General features: G+C 39.9%; 1 protein-coding gene across 3 annotated transcripts in view; it reads left to right on the forward strand.

Moving 5' to 3' along the window:
* The window catches only part of LOC126100309 (coiled-coil domain-containing protein 6), a 72,966-nt gene that overhangs the window by 4,646 nt on the left and 46,438 nt on the right, over positions 1-21,882 (forward strand). For all 3 annotated transcript variants that reach the window (XM_049910917.1, XM_049910916.1, XM_049910918.1), the window contains exons 4-6: positions 1,856-2,088; positions 6,420-6,577; positions 7,682-7,817. In XM_049910917.1, coding sequence (XP_049766874.1) covers positions 1,856-2,088; positions 6,420-6,577; positions 7,682-7,817 — 527 coding nt within the window. The remainder of the gene's footprint in view (positions 1-1,855; positions 2,089-6,419; positions 6,578-7,681; positions 7,818-21,882) is intronic.

The raw sequence follows: 21,882 nt of genomic DNA on the forward strand, positions 1-21,882 counted from the left end.
ACTGTCCAGCGAGTGCAGCAATGTGGAGTTTCCTTGCTGTTTTGGGGTGGCATTATGTGGGTCCGACGTACGCTGCTGGTGGTCATGGAAGGTGCCATAACAGCTGTACGGTATGTGAATGCCTCCAACCAATAGTGCAACCATATCAGCAGCATATTGGCGAGGCATTAGTTTTCATGGATGGCAATTCGCGCCCCTATTGTGCACATCTTGTGAATGATTTCCTTCAGGATAATGACATCGCTCGACTAGAGTGGCCAGCATGTTCTCCAGACACGAACCCTATTGAACATGCCTGGGATAGATTGAAAAGGGCTGTTAATGGATGATGTGTCCCACCAACCACTCTGAGAGTTCTATGCCGAATCGCCATTGAAGGGAGTGGGACAATGTGGACAAACAGTACCTTGATGAACGTGTGGATAGTATGCCACGATGAATAGAGGCATGCATCAGTACAAGAGGATGTGCTTCTAGGTATTAGAGGTACCTGTGTGTACAGCAATCTGGACCACCATCTCTGAAGTCTTGCTGTATGGTGGTACAACATGCAATGTGTGGTTTTCATGAGCAATAAAAAGGGCAGAAATGATGTTTATGTTGATCTCTCTTCCAATTTTCTGTAGAGGTTCCGGAACTCTCGGAACTGATCTGATGCAAAACTTTTCCTGATGTTTGTATATTAGTAGGCACTAAACTGGTAACAGGTGGCTTGATGTCATGAACATCTTAAAAGTAGTGATTTCAACATGAAATTGTGAATCATTCTGTTAAATTTATGTTGTCGGATGATCCAAACCTGTCAAATTGTATATAAGAGGAGATGGACATCCAGGAGATAGGGACAGACTGTACCTCTTGCAATATTTACATTTCCACAATTTGAGGTTTCATGGAGAAATTGACCCTCCTGTTACTCAGTAATTCTGACTGACATAGCAAAGAGTGTACCTGGGTTATGGGGAAAAGGATTGCTGCTGTAAGGTTATGACATGGGGAATAGTGCATGAAGATGATGTGGCTGACGGGTAAAGTAAGTAAAGTTACTACTTTCATTTGTAATTAATTGTAACGTAGTAATTAATCTTTTGTCATTGCTTGATTGAACACTATAAACAGTATTCACAATTCTTGCCACCAAAATCGCTTTTTTGACGTATATCACTAGTTGCCTGCACCTTTGATAGGTAATAATTCTTGGAAATTATCCAATTATAATATCATTGGCAAACCTCATAGTTTTTTATTCTGCCTGAACTTTATTTCCCTGTCCAAACTTCTTCTTTCTTTCCTTTACTGCTTGCTCAGTGTACAGATTGAATAACATCTGGGAGAGGCTACAATCTTGTATTACACTCTTTTGAAGTACTGCCTCTGTGTCCTTTGATGCTTATAGTTGCAGTCTGGTTTCTGTACAACTGGTAAAGAACCTTTCGCTCTCTGCATTCTTTCCGTACTGTATTCAGAATGTCAGAGTGTATTCCATTCAACAGCCAAGATAGAAGGGGGTCAGAACATTCAAAAATGGAGGGAATTAATTATTGGACCAACTGTGAATCCATCTTGTTGTTGTTGATATTATTGAGTTGATTGTGAGGGAATAGTTTGTAAACTTTAGTTTTGTGATTTGCAATTTGGAGAAAAGACTTGTAAATTGATAACTAAAATTAAGAGCTAAATTGATTTATGTGGTGTTGTAGGAAATACTGATAAGTAAATTACTGAATGTTTGCTGAGCTCTGAAGAGGTCACACTGTACATGTGTTTGTTTGTTCAAATGGTTGAATAGGGAAAACAAAGGATGATAGTAGAAGACATGAAATTACAAGTGGAATTTATTTCTATTCTTTTTCAGTTACGGCAAGAGAAATGTCGACTGGAACAGACTCTGGAACAAGAGCAGGAATGTTTGGTTAATAAGCTTATGAGAAAAATTGAAAAATTGGAAGCAGAAACTCTTGCAAAACAAAGCAACTTGGAACAGCTAAGACGAGAAAAGGTTGAATTAGAGAATACCTTGGAGCAAGAACAAGAGGCACTGGTTAATAAACTGTGGAAGCGAATGGACAAGCTTGAAGCTGAAAAGAGGTTAGCGAACATGCTAATTTGTGCTAATAAGTATCGTTGACTATTCCTTATTTTTCTGCCATCCAGAGATGTCAATACATTGAATAATATATTCGATAGACACACAAACAAACACAAACATACACACAAAATCTAGCTTTCGCAACCAACGGTTGCCTCGTCAGGAAAGAGGGAAGGAGAAGGAAAGACGAAAGGATATGGGTTTCAAGGGAGAGGGTAAGGAGTCATTCCAATCCCGTGTGTGCGAGTGTATACCTGTCCTTTTTTCCCCCTAAGGTAAGTCTTTCCGCTCCCGGGATTGGAATGACTCCTTACCCTCTCCCTTAAAACCCATATCCTTTTGTCTTTCCTTCTCCTTCCCTCTTTCCTGACGAGGCAACCGTTGGTTGCGAAAGCTAGATTTTGTGTGTATGTTTGTGTTTGTTTGTGTGTCTATCGACCTGCCAGCGCTTTTGTTTGGTAAGTCTCATCATCTTTCTTTTTAAATATATTTTTCCCACGTGGAATGTTTCCCTCTATTTTATGTATATAGACACACACAAAGATGATGTGACTTACCAAATGAAAGTGCTGGCAGGTCGACAGACACACAAACATACACACAAAATTCAAGCTTTCGTAACAAACTGTTGCCTCATCAGGAAAGAGGGAAGGAGGGGAAAGACGAAAGGATGTGGGTTTTAAGGGAGAGGGTAAGGAGTCATTCCAGTCCCGGGAGCGGAAAGACTTACCTTAGGGAGAAAGAAGGACGGGTATACACTCTCTCTCGCACGCACACACATATCCATCCACACATATACAGACACAAGCAGACATATTTAAAGACAAAGAGTTTGGGCAGAGATGTCAGTCGAGGCAGAGCACAATCAAGTTATTGTGGGGAAAAGGGTGACACCAATAACTCTCCATTAAGTGAAAATGCTGGTGCCAAACAGATCCTAAAATATGTTCTACAGCTATACTCCCTATGGTGCTCTTTTCTGATACGCAATGAACACCCGTTGCGCCCCCCCCCCCCCCCAATTTTTTTGAAAATAAATGATTTAAGGCATCCATAGGTTCTGTTATTTCACTTATCTAGAAGTGACTTTATTGTTAAAATGTATACTGTCATTCAGTATGCTCATTTTTGCTTCTGCCTTTGGTTAATGACGAGTATAATCAATAATTTATTTTAACCAGCACATGAATATAGCTCAGATAATCATTAGAAAAGTGCATGAAATGCAAATAAAAATCTGTGAACCAATCTAATCGAGGAAGAACTGTAACTAGTTGACATACAGTGGAACGTACAGGTTGGAATATGAGCAATTAGGAAAAGGACAGATTGATACTCGCTGTAAAATGAGACGTTGGGTTGCAGAATGGCTCATCAAAGAGACTGTTACACATTAAGCTTTCGGCCAAATCCATCAAGGAAAATGCATGTGCGTGCGTACACACACACACACACACACACACACACACACACTCTCTCTCTCTCTCTTCTCTATCTGCTTAGGTCAGACTGAAACTGAAACGTGTCAGATGGGAGCGACAACTTGTAGTGAAACAGGGAAGGGGCAGGGTTGGCAGGATACGGATAGAGTAAGATGAAACAGTGCTGCACAGGGGAATGTGCAGGGACTAGAGGTGAGACAGGACTACCTGATTCAGCATTGGGAGGCTGCAGAGGGAGGGAAGGGAAAAATAGGGAAAGGAAAGGAAAGGAAAGGAGAGGAGCAGAGAAGGGGAAAAGACTGGTGGTCCATTGGTAAAGAATAAGAGCACAATGAGGGTGATGGGATGTGAGTGAGAAGAAGCTGTAGGTCAGAGTGGGCAGAAACTGCTAGGTGGAGCAGTACCGAAAGTTGAGGGCAGGATGGGGTTGAAAGTAGAGACTGTGTTAAAAGGATAACTCCCATGTGCACAATTCAGAAAAGCTGGTGGTGGAGGCAAGGATCCAGACGGCCTGGGTTCTGAAGCAGCCATTGAAATAAAGCATTTTATGTTCAGCTGGTTGTTGTGTAACAGTGTGGTCCACTTCTCTCTTTGCCACAGTTTGTCAATGGCCATTGAGCCTGGTGGATAGGTGGTCGGTAGTCATACCAATATGAAAAGCAGAGAAATGATTATACCAAAACTGACACATAACATGGCAGAGAAATAAAGAAAATCTGGAGGCAATGAAGAGAGATGTTTGGGCCATCCTGCTTTTTCAGTACCCCACACTTTTCAATGTTACCACCATTGAAAGTAATAACAGCATCATGAACTCTTAGTTTCATAGTAGGTTCTGTGTCTGCCCATGCAGACATTTCCTTAGTAGGTAAAGATGAGCCAAGTCTCTGAAATTAGGTTTAATTGCTGTAATAACAGCAGCTGGAAGAGAACGCTGGTGATGATAAGATTCTCCAGTTGCCTGAGCTCTATTGTATTTGCACCATGAATTTTCTCCTGATGGACACAATCCATGACATGGCTTATCATCAATTGAGGACTCAGGGAGGAATATGGCCCATCCGGTCAACAATTTTCCATTTTCTAATTTTTTTTCCTCTCATATCAACTGCTATTTTTCTCAGCCTTTTCCCAAATGTTTTTGAACATGGCCTACACATTGTATATTGCTAATAATGGCATCTCCATATGGCTTAGAGTTAACCACATTGTTGTATGCCATACTGTCACCATCGCCCAAATATTTGGTGTACCATACGCCTCTGTTTCTACGGAGCGATGAAATATTTGTTGTACTCCATGAACTTCCATACCACCACTTGTTCCTCGAAAATTAGCCACACAGTTGTGTTCTTTATGTTCATTGACTTTACAACATTTGCAATATTTAGACGTTATCTCCTCATCTAACACTTTACCGGTGTCTACACTCGTGGCAGTCACTAATCCATTCAGAGAAGTATGTCCTCTTTTTCTGCCAACTTCCATCAAGTGCAACTGCAATATCTGAACGTCAATCATTTTTCTTTGCTGTTTTCCTAGCACCCAGTTCCATGCTTTCCTCACTGACCTCACATTCAGCGTTCTCTAATATTGCAGTCAGGTTTTCAAATTTATGTGGTGGTTGATGTAAGTTCATCACTGAACAAAATGTTCTCTCTGCATCCATGCCCTTGCCAATGGATCGTAAGGCATAAACTAATCTAGTATTGATTTTATAAGGGCCACTTGCATTTGGTTTTGAAGAACTTGTAAATGAAATTACAGCTGAGCATTTCATGCAAATTAAACCCAAAGCAATTGCCAGGCCTTTTGTCCCACCGGCACTCTCACAAATTTTCACACTCTGTGACTCACCATACTGTCTACAATGTACAAATTTAGAAATTACATCTGATAATATTCTCAAATTTTTAATAATGTTACTGCACCCCTTGTCACTTACAGTAAATTCGTTGTAATGCTCTTGAAATGCTGAGAGCTTCTTTGATGATGCACTTGTTGAAGAATTACAATTAGAAACATCGTTGCCAGGCGACTTAACCTCTTGTACATAAGGCTTTCTAAACTTGTTTCCTCTAAATTGCCGTTTGTTGAAAGTGCCTTTACGTTTTGTCATCTTCAATAAAAACAACAAAACATGTAAAGTAGCACTGCAAACGTAAGTATAATAACCTCTCGCAATCGCACTTGAACAAAACTAACTGCGTGCAAAACTAACTGCGTGTTTGAAAGCGTGTTGTTTACAAACAGCAGAAACAAAAGGATACCGACTGTTGCATTCCTAGGATAGCCAACACACACTGGACTAGAAAAAAAATCCCTAACATTCAATGTAGGGGATATAAAGATCTAAAACACATGCAGAAAAGTGGGTGTGGCATATAAACACATGTGGTAGGAAAATGCTCTTTAAATGCTCCAAAAAAAAAATTTTTTTAGCAAAATCCTTTTCAGAGTACTTAAATAAAACCTTAATCTATCGAAATATGATGAAAACCAAAAATCAGATTTTTTTCTTTTTTCAACCTGAACCACAGTGTCATCCCCTTAAGTTTGTCTGGCCTGAGTGCCCATAAATAGCGGCTGTGTGTGCATGTGTGTGTGCCCCCTTTTCTGATGAAGGGTTGGGCCAAAAGGTTGATGGGTAACAGTCCTTTTGTTGTGCCTGTCTGCACATCAACATGTCATCTTTATGGTGATTAGCACTCTGTCCTTTCCATATTAGTTGACATACAGTGCAAGTGTTAGTGAGGAAGTGTCATTGTTCTCAAAGTGGAGGATAATTGTTAAATTGTGTGCTTCGTTAATTTCCAGAAAATGAATGTGAATATTGAGGTTTTGAAACTGTTTCAAGAAATGTGTATTTGTAAGTGTTTGCTGTGCAGGATGTTGCAGATAAAACTGGACCAGCCAGTATCAGATCCTGCATCACCTCGAGAAATAAGCAACGGTGATCCAGCTGCAAATCTGAGCACCCATATACAAACCCTACGTAGCGAAGTGGCACGACTGCGGAATCAGCTGGCCATAGCACAACAGGAGAGTTAGTACACTATGCTTAATTTATTTATAATATTTATGTATGTGGCTACATGGAGTTTTGATAAAGCAGTGAAGAGCTGTGGGAGACATAAGCTGTGTAGTTGGAGCAGTGAGGTGCTAGAAAGCATCCTGATGAAGTTCAAAGTATATAAATGATAAAATGGGGATACATGGATATAGGGAGCAGATAGTGGAAGCCCCAACTATGCTGCTGCCCTAGAATATTCTCTTGACAAGTACTACCTTATGTCATTTGAGTGTCAAAAAAAGTGTGTGCAGTGAATTTCGCTTCTAGATAAGACTGTCCTTTGCAGCCTTTCCCACATATTAAAGTTTTCAGTAGTGGCTCAGTGCCTCCTGAACCCTCATGTTGTGATGTCTGGGATCCAGCCCATGTGGTGATTGACTTTCTTCTCCATACTCCTTCTCTGATAGGTTTTAAGCAGTTTAAGTGAACTTCTTGGGTAATTGATACAGGAGTAGCATATTGAGTAGCAATTGTAATATTACTTTGCCTACCTTTTTCATTGTCGAGCTACTGGTGTAGTTAATATTTTGTTTGGCTTGTGTATATTGTGATCTTATTGTGGAGTGATTGAAATGGATTCTTTTTTGCTCAGAGGAAAACAGACTGATAAATATTCATTTAACAATGTTCCGTTTTCACATACACTATGGGATACACAAAAAACTGTGCTTGTCAGTGGGAGCTATGTTGTGTTAAATGGTTGTTTCACGAGGCATCTTGGAAAGCTGTAATTTACGTGCACAATACTAGTCGCTGCTCATTGGCTGTCATCATCATCATCATCATCATCAACATCTGAAATTACAGTCTCCAGTAAGACAATTGTTCCCCTGGAGAACAACTTTTCAAATAGATCAATTTGGAAGCTACAAAAATTATGTTCATGTCTTCATTGATAGAACATACCATTTCTGTGTTTCACTGAATTTTTTGCTTCATGTCTTCCATAAGTCGTCAGTCTGGTAGTTTTTTAATCGTTAGTTTGTGTCTGTCAGTTGTCCATTGATATTAATATTGACAAATATGATTCCAAATACTTTAATTTTTTGTCTTTATAGTGTTAAATTTTTTACACAGACACCGAAAAAATGCAGCGGTATGTAAATGAAGAAAAGAGCATCCGTGAGGAGAACCTAAGACTACAGCGGAAGCTGCAGTTGGAAGTGGAGAGGAGAGAAGCGTTATGTCGGCATCTTTCAGAATCGGAGAGCAGGTATAGCAAATTCTATTTCCAGTTTTTCTATAATTCATAGTTTTTGTAATGTTCATGGTCTTTCCTTATGTTTCTGTGAGATTAGATATTATTCCTGTGTGAGAAACAGTTGTTCAGAATGAACCTCCTGAATTTCCAGTATTTGCTTTGGTATACAGCATCTACACTTATGAAATATTTCTGACACGGTTCTAGTTGGCGGTTCAGTTCGTGTTTTCTGACTTCTTCCACAAGATAAGGAATACTTAGTGTCCAAATAATAACTTGGACATGAACTCTTGTTCTTTGGCAGTTAAATTGAGGACTAGGTAGTTACTGCACTGAAATGTTTAGCAGCACAGTGAAATAAAAAAAGTATACACGTGACTTCAATTCTTAGTGACATGGATATGTTTTTCACTCAGTATGAAGGTATCCATAAAACTTCAGCATACATCGTGTAACGTTCTATAGACACAGTACCAGAAGTAACACCAACCAAGTTTTCTTCTGCTTCCACACGAAGGGGTTCACAATAACATTGAATGAAGTATAGAATGATACAAAGTTTCATAACTGTAGAACATACCAATATACAGTCTCATACGTGAGCATACTTACTTATAAGTAAGTAAACATAAGATAGACCGAAGGCACAGCGTGCCGGGCTTATGTTGGGTCACTGCATACGGTACAGCACTTGCTGTACCATCTGTCCAGGTTGCAAGATGACTTCTCTAGCCTGACCATGGAGGCACTTGTACTGTGCGGTGCTTGATTTTGTGACCTTGCATTATAGGGGTGCAACACTCCTGTGGAGATGTTTGTGTCTTCATTGGTAGGCAATGACAGCTGTAGCAGATATGGTGCTGGGACAGGAGAATACTGTCTGAAACGGCATGGACACACATGTGCGGCACCCACTCCCCTGCGAGAGGCCTTAAGGGAGCACAGATGGTGATGGTGCTGTATGCATGTGCACATCTGGGTGGGCACTAAGTGATGGAGGCAGCATAGATGGCGTGGCAGTGTCAGGGTCTGCAGACAAGGAGGCAACCCGCCACTAGCTATTCGGCACCTGACGGTGATGGCACACAGAGTGAAGAGAGTGCAGGAACCGGAGGAGGCGTGGATCTCACTGCAGGGGCCGGCACAGATGGTCAAGGTGGCCACAGGGGCAGAGGGCCAAAAGGAGTTAAAGGACAGACTCGCAAAACCGTCGTGAATACGCTCTCAGGGGCACTGGGGGGGGGGGGGGTCATGGGGAAGAGAGGCCCATGATGTTTGATGGGTGGTGCACTGTGAGCAGGCTATCACAACGCTCACACTAAGCCAGAACGGGTGTCAGTGGGCCAACTATTTTGTACGAGAAACACACCAGTGGTCCAGGTGGAGAAATTGTGTGATGTCCCACCCCATTGCAGATGGGATCACAACCCTGGGTGCTGACTCGTCAGTAGCCAACACTAACACACCATCAAGAATGGAGAGGCAGTGGCAGAGCGCGTAATAGTTACACAAAGAGTCTGACACTTGGTCTTGTGGTTTACCTGGCTTGGCTAGCCATGGTCTACAAATTGAATAGTGTGACATAAGACAGGATCAGCTGTGGCAGCCACCGAAATGTGAGAAATGCTAATGAGAAAACCATGGTGTTTGGGCTTCGGTGTCGTAATTGGAAACGCAGCACTTCATCCTGATCGGATGTTGGATCAGTGTCAGCTGGCAGTCGAGTAAAAGCATCTGCATTAGTATGCTGCACTGTGGGTCTGAAATGAATCTAATAGTTATACCATGACAAAAACACAGACAAGCATTGCAGACAACGGACTGCTTTGTCCAGTAAGGATGCTGAAGGAATGAAAAGAGAAACCGGAGGTTTATCTGCAGCCATACTCTCCAAAGCACTGCAAATAACATGGCAGAAGGTACTTCTCATTGTAACAGTTATTAGGGTATCTTCCTGTTCCATTCACATATGGAATGTGGGAAGAATGATTGTTTGAATGCCTCTGTGTATGTGCTCTAAAATGGTCTTGTCCTCATGATCCCTATGTTTACATCTCTCAATAAGAGTCTGCCAGTTCAATTTCTCCAGCATCTCTGTAACACTCCCCCATGAGTTAAACATGAGTATTCTAGAATGAGTTGCATGAGTGATAAGTAAACACTGCCCTTTATAAACTGATTGCACTTCCCCCATGTTCCACCAGTAAACTGAAGAAACATGCTTTAACTACATTTGAGCCTATGTGATCATTCCACTTCATAACCTTACAGAGTGTTACACCGAGGTATAAAGCAAGTTGCCAGTCTTTGCATCACTTTGAAATCTCACAAAGATTTGACTGACTATTTATGCAGCCTTTTTCAGTCTGCATCATCTGCAAAAAGTTTGAGGTTATTAGTAATATTGTCCCCGAGATCATTATTATACAACACATATTTCCCTGGGGTACACCCGAAGTTACTTCATCTGACGATGACTCTCCATCCAAGATAACTTGCTGTCTCCTCCCTATGAAAATGTCCACAATCCAGTCTCAAATTTCACTTGATACCCCATATGATCGAAGTTTTGACAAAGGTGCAATACTGATCAAATACTTTGCAGAAATCTAGAAACACTGTGTCTACCTGACTGTCTTGATCAAAAGTTTTCAGTATATCATGTGAGAAAAGGCCGATTTCGACCTGGTTTCACATGATCAATGTTATCGAAATCCATGCCGGTTGGCATGGAGGTGGTCATTCTATTCAAGATACTGCATTGTGCTTGAGTTTGGAATATATTCTAAGATTCTGCAACAAATTGATGTGAAAGATATTGGACGGTAGTTTTGATGATCATTTCTACTACCCTTCTTGTAGACAGGCATTACCTCTGCTTTCTTCTAACTATTGGGCACAGTTTTATGTTTGAGGAGGGATCTATGATAGACTATACTTAGAAGAGGGGTGACTCAATCCCAAATTCAATATAGAATCTGAGGGATTCCATTAGGCTCTGGAGCTTTGTTCAATTTCAACTATTTCAGCCATTTCTCAACATGGTCAACCCATACCAAGTGCTCCAAGAAAAAAATAATTGGTTGCTTGACCATCTCAGAAAAATTTTATACGTGCTAGGTGAATTCTCCAATGTTTAGTAGTCACAAAATATTTTTTTAAAAAATTATTGTTTATTATTTTCAAATGGCGGCCACATTTGTTCCAGGCTGCATGCGTGTCTTTCATATTTGCAAATATCTACATTTTTTACAATTATTCAGTAGTGGATTGTCCTAAGCCTTTAAGATAAAATGCATTTAGTTCAACACACTCTGAACTACAAATTAACATTATCATCACTTAGCTGAATGTATTCTTTAATATATTTTTAATATAAAAACAAAAAAAATAACTTCTCCTTTCATAAAGAAGATTTTGGGTTTGATGTAGAATGGCACTTTTTCGCTTCATGCCATGGGAAGAATGCCTGTGATGGTGTCGAGGGTACAACAAAGCGAGCTGTCACAAAAGCAAGTCTGCAGCGGACCGATGACAATCATATCATAACACCTCAAAAAATGTTTGAATTCCGTAAAAAACATATCAAAAGAATTACCTATGTTTTTTTACAATGTGAGGAAATACTAGAAGTCTATGACAGTGTTTAAAAACCTATCTTTTCATTGTTTTGTACCCCATTCACACAACTTACTGAAGTGTAAGATCACATCAACTTCGCCTGATAGTGAACTTCATCAGTGTGGAAAACTTTTGCAACTGGTTCTTCAAAATAAATACATAGTGGCTTGTGTTTACGATGAACAGAGGTGGATTGGCGAAGTTGATAATATTGACTGTCAAAACCAAGATGTACATATTGTATTTTATCACCATCCAGGACCAAGGACATCTTTCAAAACAGTTGAGAAGGATCAAGTTTGGATGCCACTTAAAAATGTACTAAGGAAGCTGTCTCATGGAATTTAGAACTGTGACTGGGTGAACTTATAACTTAACACCCAAACTGGGTGAACAAATTTCTCAAATGTTCAATGAGCGATATACTAAAAACAAATAACAAGAGAACAATATAATGTAATTAGTAGGTTTATTTTCAATAAAAAAATTAATCATAGATATGATACTGTAACTGATACATGTTATTCCATAAGCCTAGATATCGCAGATGTTAAAAAATGTATTTTTCACTCATGTTTGTAATTTTTTTCCATAACTTCCAATTGAATCTCAAAGTTGAAATTTATACTAAAGTTTGATATCATAGAGGTCTATTAACTATGGAATTTTCTGATTTTTATGTGGTCCCCCAACAGAGATACTGCAGGCCACAAAATGGAAAAATTAAAAAATAAATTTTTTAAAATGTGTATTTTGTAAGTGTAAGCTGCTCACCATTGATACTCTATAAAAAGTAACTAAACTATACAGTGTAATACCAGGAAAAATATTAAAGCTTAGAAATTAATCTTTCTTTGGAAAACTACTGTTCAAAAATTGAGTTTTTTTTTTTAAATTTGTGGCTAATAACTTTGAACATTAAAAATATATTAAAGAATACATTCAGCTAAGTGGTGGTGATATTAATTTGTAGCCCAGAGTGTGTTGAACTAAAAATGCATTTTATCTGAAAGGCTTAGGACAATCCACTACTAAATAATTGTGAAAAAAGTAGATGCTTGCAAATACAAAAAATTGCATGCGGCTTGGAAAAAATATGGCCGCCATTTGAAAATAATAAACAATAAAATTTTTTAAAAAATATTTTTGTGACTACTAAACATTGGGGAATTCACCCAGCAAATATGAAATTTTTCTGAGATGGTCAATCAACCAATTATTTTTTTTCTTGGACCAGTTGGTATGGATTGACCCAACATAGCTGACACTACTACTACTTACTTCACTCATCTTTTCAGTGGTACAAATATTAAATTGGGGCAATACTCTTGGGTTTTCCTCTGTAAAGTTATATTTGAAAACGGAATTATGTATTTCAGCTTTTACTTTGATACCCTCAATTTCAGTTCCTGTCTCATTCGCTAGGGTCTGGACGCCAACTTATGGTGCCACTAACAGCCTTTATAACCACGTACGGGTTCATGGGTTACAATAGGCCCAAGGTTTTCCTGCCTGTCATAAGATGCAGTTAAAAGTGGTCTCCCACTTTTCAGCCCAATAAGTTCAGGTCCCATTTTATGGTTTCACTTCCTGCTTTCCAAATTATACAGAAGTGTGGGCCATTTGGGGAAGGACGTCTTATATGGTGCACCAGTTATCCACAGTGCTGTTATATTAGATCTCTTGCACCTCTTATTGTCATGGCTTTGCATCTCCACCTGCAACTCAACTATTTTGGTGAGGGGTACCTTCCGGGGTACATCTTCTTTTTCCGTTCTCTACTGTCCTCTTTCGCCTCCATGACACTATTGGATTTCTCCACACTCAATATCCAGCACTTTTGCCAGTCCGTTGTGGTGGGGCCACCATGTACCCATTTGGTGGTAGCTCCCTGACAACACAGGGGTCGCACTGCTGATGTCAGAGTTGCAAACTGCCCACGTATGCCAAGGAGTAGATGCCCATCTTCTTGGGGCATCAGGACTCCCGGCAATGGCCATCATGCCAGATGGCCTTTGCTATGGCTGGGTGTTGCCTGTGGGAGAAACTCCTGATAGGAGTGGGTGGTATCAGGGCGGATGACCTGCAATGTAGTGGTCAGTCATCTTTCGCTTGGGACCGAATGACCCGAGCAGTCTCTGAGAAAGGGAAGGGTGATTACATTGCTGACAAATATGACTCTAAATCATTCCCCTCCCTAGCAACATCATGGGAGGAACGTAGGGCTATAAAGCGAAGAGAGCCATATTCACCTTGTTATTTAGTGTGCAACAGAGCTCATGGGAACTCCTTCTAGATATGAAGCCTCTTTTTTTTTTTTTTTTTTTTTTTTTTTAAATCATCTGGAGGACAAGTTTGGTGAAGTGACAGTGCTGCCCAAAATGCGCAGTGGGTCGGTTTTGATTCAGTTGACATCTCCAACACAGTCCCAGGCATTACTCGTCAGTGACAAGCTGGATGATAGTCCTGTTTTGGCCACTCCCCATAAAAGCCTCAACATGGACAAAGGAATTAATTTTCATCGCGACCACCTGTTGCAGTCCAATGGTGAGCTATGTGCCAGTTTGGAACGACGGGGCCTTCACTTTGTCCGTTATCAAGGAGACAACGAATGTATGGCAGTTGTCGATTCAAGCTACTCTCAGGGACCCCATTGTCCTTTGCTGGCTCCACATCCGCCATATTTGGCTAATACGTGGTCACTTCCTCCATCGCGAGGATTCACCTGGGTGTTGCTGTGGCTCCCACATGACTGTCGTCCACATCTTGTTCGGCTGACCTGTTTTAGCCGCTCTGTGGCAGTCTTTGAACCTTCCCAGCATCCTGCCTCCAGTGTTAGCCAACAATGTCTCAATGGCTAGTGGGGTTATACGTTTTATTCATAAGGGGGGTTTTTACCACACAATCTAAGGGTGGGAGCCTGGCCTTCTCTCACAGACCTCCATTCCCCCCTCCCCCCTCTCTGTTTTAACTGTTCCTCACTCTTTCATTGGTGTTTGTTTGCCTTGGTGTTCTTCTTGTCCCTGTATGTGTTCATCTTGCCTTCTCTTTTAGGCTGGAAATTTTAGTGTGTTGCAGAGTGGCTGGCTCATCCTTTTTTTTTATTGTTGTGATAAGCCAGCCTTGGCCACCTGCTATAGTTTTTTAATACCTTCCACTACTTTTCCTTTTAGTGTACATTTTTCCCCTTTTGGTTAGCTTCTTCTGTTTTTCCTTTCCAGGTGTTCCTCGTTACTTTTCCGCTCTTTTTCTTTCCCCGACCCCTTTTGGGAATTATTTAAACTTAAGGTTTGTCTGCATGAGGAAAAAGGGACTGATGACTCTGTAGTTTGGCCATTTTATACCCTACATCAACCAACCAAACAACCAACCAACAGCCTTTACATATAACCAGAATTTTTTTGGGTTCTGTGGAAGATTACTTGACATTATTCTGCTAGGGTAGTCACTGAAGGCTTCGCGCATTGCCTTCTCAACAGCCAAACACATTTCATTTAGCATCTGTCTATCTGTAGTCATATTCTTCGTTTTGCATTTATTATACAGTAGTCTCCATTTCTTTTGAAGTGTCTTTACAGTGCCTGTGTACTGTGGAGGGTACCTACCATTATGAACTGTTCTGCTGGTACATTGAGGATGACATGAAAATTATTGAACTCTATGGAAAAACATAAACTGGTTACAAACTATGGTGTGCACACACTTTATTCAACATGTAAATGTCACTACAGATATTCAGATTTACTTTGACAGGTTCGATGTGCCTGCCGTCATTGGCGATGATGTGGCGCAGATGAATGGCATACACCTTGTTCTTAATATAGCCCCACAAAAAGGAATAGTGTGTGTTCAGATCTGGAGAATATGCCGGCCAATTGAGGCCCATGCTAGTGGTCTCTGGGGTCCCCAGAGCCAGAATATGGTCCCCAAAGTGCTCTTCCAGGACATCAAGCACTCTCCTGCTTCGATGGGGTCGAGTTCCATCTCGGATGAACCACATATTGTTGAAATCAGGGTCACTTTGGATAATGGGGTTGAAATCATCTTCCAAATTTTCATGTACTGATTGGTAGTCACCGTTTCATCAAGGAATATTGCACTGACAATTCCGTGGCTGGACATTGCACACCACACTGTCACCCATTGTTTGCTAATTGACGAACCCATCAAGATGAAAGTAGGCTTCTTCGCTAAACCAAACTATATAATTCCCGACATGTCCTGCGGCCAACTGTGCAGTTTGAATGTCCTAAAGTAAACCGTTCAGAAGTTAGGACAATTTTATTTCATATAGTTCAGTAATTGTTACCTTGTGTATATCCGAACATTTTCTACTATTCTTTTAAACTTGAACCATAGTTCTTCTATATGCTCCTGCCATGTGTTGAAAGTTTAAAGTTCTTCATTGAGATTTTGACACTTCTCATTTTTTTTTTTGGTCTAGTTTACTGAACGTGTATATCTATTGCTTGTTTCAGTTGTCCTTTGTACTTCGTTAATCATTGTTGCCACAACCAAGTCATGGTCATTGATACCAGTTTCATTGTGGACATAGGTCTGTTTCTTGCCACTAGGTCCTATATATTTCCATCCTTAGTGGGGTTCCGAACTATGTATTCTGTGTAGTTTTCAGAGAATGCATTTAGTAATGTTTCACAAGATGTCTTATCACACCAACAACTAACAAAACTGTAATTATCCCAATTAATTGTTGGGTGATTAAAGTCTTCACCTAATTTTACAGTATGATTGGGGAACTACGTACACGTGAACAAAGGTTTTCTGTAAAGTTTTTGAATACATGAGAGAAGTCTGGTGGACAATAGAATCCCTTATTATTTTGCCCACTGCTGCTACTGAGTTTAGCCCACTCAATCTCACATGTAGCCTCAATTTCTGTCTCAGTGGATTTGAGTTTCTTGCCTGCTGTGACAAATACGCCACCTCTACTCTCCATTAGCCTGTCCTTTCAATATTCACTTAAATTTTTCACATTAATCTCACCTGTATCAGTTTCAGGTTTCAACCAACTTTCTGTACTTAGTTTTGTGTGTGCTTCACTGCTGTTCAGGAGCACTTCAAACTCTGGCACTTTGTTGTGAATGCCTCGACAATGAACCATTAGGATTTTGATGCTCTCATCTGTGGGAGGCATTTCTTTCCTCTTACATTGATACCTCTGGGTTTCCCACAGCTGTCATTATCTGGATTGGATGGAGAATTACTGAATCTAAGAAATCCATGTGTGTAACCCACATGCAGCCAGCTACTTGGGCAGCAGCCTTTGATGTGTCATGCACACTGACCAATTTAGGGGTGTCCTACAGCTCTCACCCCAGTGGCACAAGTCCAGGAAACTTCAATCTAGCTTGTCACAGAACTTTCAGAATTTCTGGTTGTTTCCCCAAAACATGAAATAAGTCCCACTAACTCAGTTTCAGTGAGAGACAGCACCTTGGACTTGATGCTTAGGGGGTCAGTGTAACACCCTGAGTCTTCCCTGGTCTCTATCTGCATTGTACAGGACACCTAGATCTACTATTGAAGCGGTGCTTACAGTCAAGTGATGGGTAATGACAGGTCCCTACTTTCTGTAGAGGAGACTGATCCACAAGAGTGGATAATACTGAGGTGTATTAGGTACTGGTACCACAGACACGTGACTCTCAGCTCTTCCAATGCACCGCTTTATCAGTAATCAAAAGAAACTTAGAAGTATCTATGAAAACGTGAAATGTTTTGAGCACTTACACAATAGCAAGGGTTCTTCTCTTTGCACTGGTGCTTCCGATTTAGTTTCGGAAGTGTACACTATAGTGTGTTCAAAACTGTCCACATATTTGTGTTTGAAAATGGTCCAAAGGCCATAATAGGAGGCAGCTGTGGCTGAAACAAGATTTTTGCCAGGTTGGAAGGTAAGCAAGCAAGGCCTTAATAACGTAAAAACATCCTCGCAGTGAGGGAACTAGTGAAAAGGAACATATTTATGTAAGAGAGTGTGAAGTGAATGGGCCATTGTCTACACCAGGAAGAAATTTATGGTCGTAAGCAATTGTTCTGCAAGAGGCTTGCAACTCTTTGACTTTTCTAGGGTGGGGCAAAGCTTTAATGGCATCGATATACTGGTGTAGAGGCTTGATGCCAGCATGTGAGACTTCAAAACCAAAATAGAGGATAGAGGGCTGAAATAATTGTGATTTGTCAGAGTTACATGTCAGACCAGTGGCCTGTAGAGTCATGAACAATGCATGAAGGTTCCACAAATGTTCATCTATTGAGGAACCTGAGACCACAGTATCATCCAGGCTGCTAATGTACCCAGCACTGAAGCCGTGAGATGCTCCAAAAATTGTTGGAAGAGGGCAGGGGCACTAGCAGAGTCAAATGGCAGGTGCTGGTATTAATGTAAACAGAAGGGAGTATTCACTATGAAGACAAGTTTGGGATCATCATCCAGAGACAGTTGTAAGTAGGCTTCAGCCATAGTTCGCAAATAAAACCACAATATAGGTATGACCCAAGTGGATCTCCGCACTAGACACAACAATATCTGAAGATTGAATGAACAGTATAAAAACTGTTAGCGATGGCGCATATGCATCTGCTGGACTCTGTACGATTAGAATGCCCAAAATTCACAAGGAAGCTAACAATGAATTGCATCAATCCGAAAAATAAATTTTTTTAAGAAATAGAGCTTATACTTACTTACCGTAAGTTGCTACACACGTGCAAGATGCATCTGGGTTTTGAGCTTATTTGAAGGGAAAAGTGTGTCTTACATATGAAATGTGGTACATAATTAATTTTTGGTACATGTCATCATTTGTGGTGTACACTAAAAAGACCACACAGCAGTACTGTAGGTTGCTGCTAGAGGAGCTAAAACAAAATGATGATGAAGCCTGGTACTGAAGTTGAGATGGATTGTGGCATTTTGTTTTGGCTCCTCTATTGGTATGGTATGGTGCTGTGGTGTGGGGATTTTAATTTGTACTGGAATTGAGTTGCAGACATGTAGCCACAAGCAAAATGAATTATGTAACTTCTTTAAAGTGGTGATAAAAACATTGTCGCTTATATGTTGCAGTGTTGTAGCTGAGCATTTCAGTCTTTCTCTTTCCTGTGAATCGTTTCTACAGATTTAGCAGTAAATCTCGTGTTGCCATTAGTAGAAATACAATTTTTTAATATTTCTGTTTGGTTCGAGGTTCATGCAGAACATGTTATAAAATCTGGATATGTTATTTCGTCTCATTTTTTACTGTTTGTGTTTTTTCCTTTCAGAGAAGAAACTTTCATTTGTGGGTTCATTGTTTATTTCCATGTAGAAAAAATTAGTACAAATGCAAATAAACGCGTATTCAACCAGAATGGGTAAAATGTAAAACTTTTTGAACTGGAACGTCTGTTTCTTTGAAGACAGGGAATAGTACAGAGAAGAAGATAGAAAGCTTGGGATTTTGATTAAGCATGAAGGCAGTCACAAAAGATAAAATTTCAAAGCAGTGTGTGAACATTTTTCCCATACTAATATGCCAGTACTGTGTGTGTGTGTGTGGGGGGGGGGGGGGGGGGGGGGCTCGGCTCGATGGGGATGGTTGTTAGTCTGGTTGACACAGGTTGGCCTAGGTCGATCACGACAACTCTGATCTGTAACTGTTAAAACAAACTTCTCACTTTGTTTGGTTAGTTTCAGATACTATCTCCCTCTAACAGATATCCGCTTACTGATAGAGCAGCATGCCAAAATGTATAAGCGGCCCTCGCTTGTAATTGAAGCAATGGTGTTCGAAGGATGTCTGTCTTCTTTACTGCTACACACAGCGACTGCACCACTTGGTACCGCAACAACTCCCTTTATCTGAAACAATAAACCAAATATCCTTCGCGTGTTCGCGATGGGCTTATAAACTTACATGAAACTTGATATCAGTGGCTTTTATATCCGGTTTGCAAATGAATGTTCAAACTTAGATAATATGATATCCTATATGATATCCTGAATTATAAGTTCCACCATTCAAGTCGATGCCACATTATAGCCTTACAAGGATATTGATTTTGGAAGTATTATAGTGTCATTAATGCGGCACTACAGTGCTAATTCAACAACTCCTACGTCGTAAATCCAGAGATAATGTATTCTCTAAATAAAGTACAGAAATTGTCGTAATAAAATGTTCAATTACTGTTCACTGTTAATAATGTCACTCAATCACCTTTAGCTTCAGCCTTCTCAAGAAAATAATTATTTCACAGTTACACAATAAAGTTCAATTAAATGATGTAGGCGACACAAAGTATTAAAGTTATAACTGAGTTTATTGAAACTTCTGAATTATCTAACCACTGCACTAGAAAGCACACTGATCTATAATTCAAGGAATTGAAGCTGCGATTTACATCAGCAATTCTGACATTGACTACAGCTTCCAACAACACGGCATACCTGTGAATTCTTCATGGTAGTGTGTATATGTTTCCTACTCAAGTCTATTTGTAGAGTTTGTTGGCATTTGATATATTGTTGTGTCGCTTCTTGTTCGTGGCGATCATAGATCATGACGACCAAGTCCCATAATTGATTAAGTATCAGAGGAGTTAGTTTTCCCTCGGGTACAATATCTGTTCTGTTGTGTGGCTAAACGGTAAATGTTCTATCACTTTTCTTCAGAACTTTGACTAATACGTCAAGACGATACTTGAAAAACTTTAAAATTCCAGATCGGTCTGAAACAATCTAGTATCGGTCAGCAAGCGTGCTTCTATCACGAAGTATACAAGAGAGCGAATTAACATCTCCATTGAAGTTTTTAATTGCAGTTGCAGTGATCTTGCAGCTCGATGTGGCTAAAACTCTTTTTCTTGGATAAAAGTTATCTCTGATCAATTTAGTTTGCCTGGGTTTTAATCTTCATAAAGAATATATTTTGAATTCTTTGTTTAGAGTTTCATGTTTTGTAGATTAAGTTATCATCTGATAATCTTTTGTTTAGTTCCTTCTGTGGAATAGATGTTTGTTCCTTAGAATTTCTGTTGGTCAAACTTTCAATAGTGTTAATATTTTGTTGCCAGTAGCTACTGTCAAGGTTAGGATGACTAATTTTTACATCTTTTGCTGTCAAAAGGGATGTCATTAGGGGCTCTATATTTGGCATGTTATACTGGTTGCTAAAGTATTGCTTTTGTGAAAATGTGAAGTCTTACTGTGATATGTACCCCATATGAAATTATCCTTCCTTCCCTACCCAGTTACTAGGTTTGTAAAGTGTCTTAGTAGTTTGAGGGTAGTAGTTTTCATTTACATAATGAAGCTCAGTAAAGCACTCTAGGTGTCCAATCTATAGTTTCTGTAGTGATTCTTTGATGCGAATAATAAAAGATGAAACATTGTCCCATCTTATCTTTTTATCTTCTATTCCAGATTGTTTCTGTAGTGTCTGTGGAGTTGTGGTTATAGGAAGAATGCACTCCCATGTGTTTTTTGTAGTTTATTGGAGATACATGTACATGAAATCTACAAAGATAATTGTTGGAGATTTATCTGCTGTCTACACCAGGATCAGAATAACAGTAATTGATAGTTGGGCATAAAGGGGAGAGGGGATGTTAGCCAGTTCACCATTATGTGCCAGCTCAAAGTGGCTCTGATAGCAGCAGCTGTGCAATTCCGTACTGAGTATGTTGATAGATTCCTCATTAACATGCAGTATTGAATCCATTCTGCAAGCACTTATTTCTCTTCACATTTTTCATAAAAGAAGCATACCACACTGAGGAACGAAGCATATAAGTTCATATCACAATAATTATTTTGTGGACTAATCTCGTCAGCAACTGACAGGTGACTGGCAACTAGGGTAGCAGAATGAAAACTGTGCACAGGGTAGAAGGTGTGACCAAACTCTGGCTCTGGTTGTTGTTATGGTAGCTGTCCTGTAAACAAGTAGCTGTCAAGTTGTTCTGATAAATGTATAATGCAGCTGTTCTGAATTTATCATGCAGCTTGTTTTTATAACAAAAAGTGAGCCAAGTATGGTATGAAAATACCTATTAGGCTGTGCTGTAGATCAGTCTTGAAAAGAATGATATTTCATTCAAACTGGAGACACACATTGATAGTATACCTTGAAAATAATTTATTGGTTGGCGCAATTACATTGAATTCGAAACAAAATTAGCCATCAGTGATCAACCTCAAATCAGAAAATAGATGCTGTGGTTCACTACCACCATTGGGGAAAACAGTCATTTCTGCAGTGATGGTAGTGAACCATGGCATGTTTTATGATCTGAGGTTGGCTGTGGTAGCTGAAAACAATAGCTTTGGTTTTGAAATGCGTGTCATTGTGCAGGACAATACAGATCAGTTTCTTCCTGCAACATTTATTTTGCATTTGCGTTTCTATGCTTTGCCACCTCCCAATCAGATTGTCAACTTCCAACATAACCT

The sequence above is a fragment of the Schistocerca cancellata genome, chromosome 9 (assembly GCF_023864275.1).
Source record: "Schistocerca cancellata isolate TAMUIC-IGC-003103 chromosome 9, iqSchCanc2.1, whole genome shotgun sequence".
Lineage (NCBI taxonomy): Eukaryota > Metazoa > Arthropoda > Insecta > Orthoptera > Acrididae > Schistocerca > Schistocerca cancellata.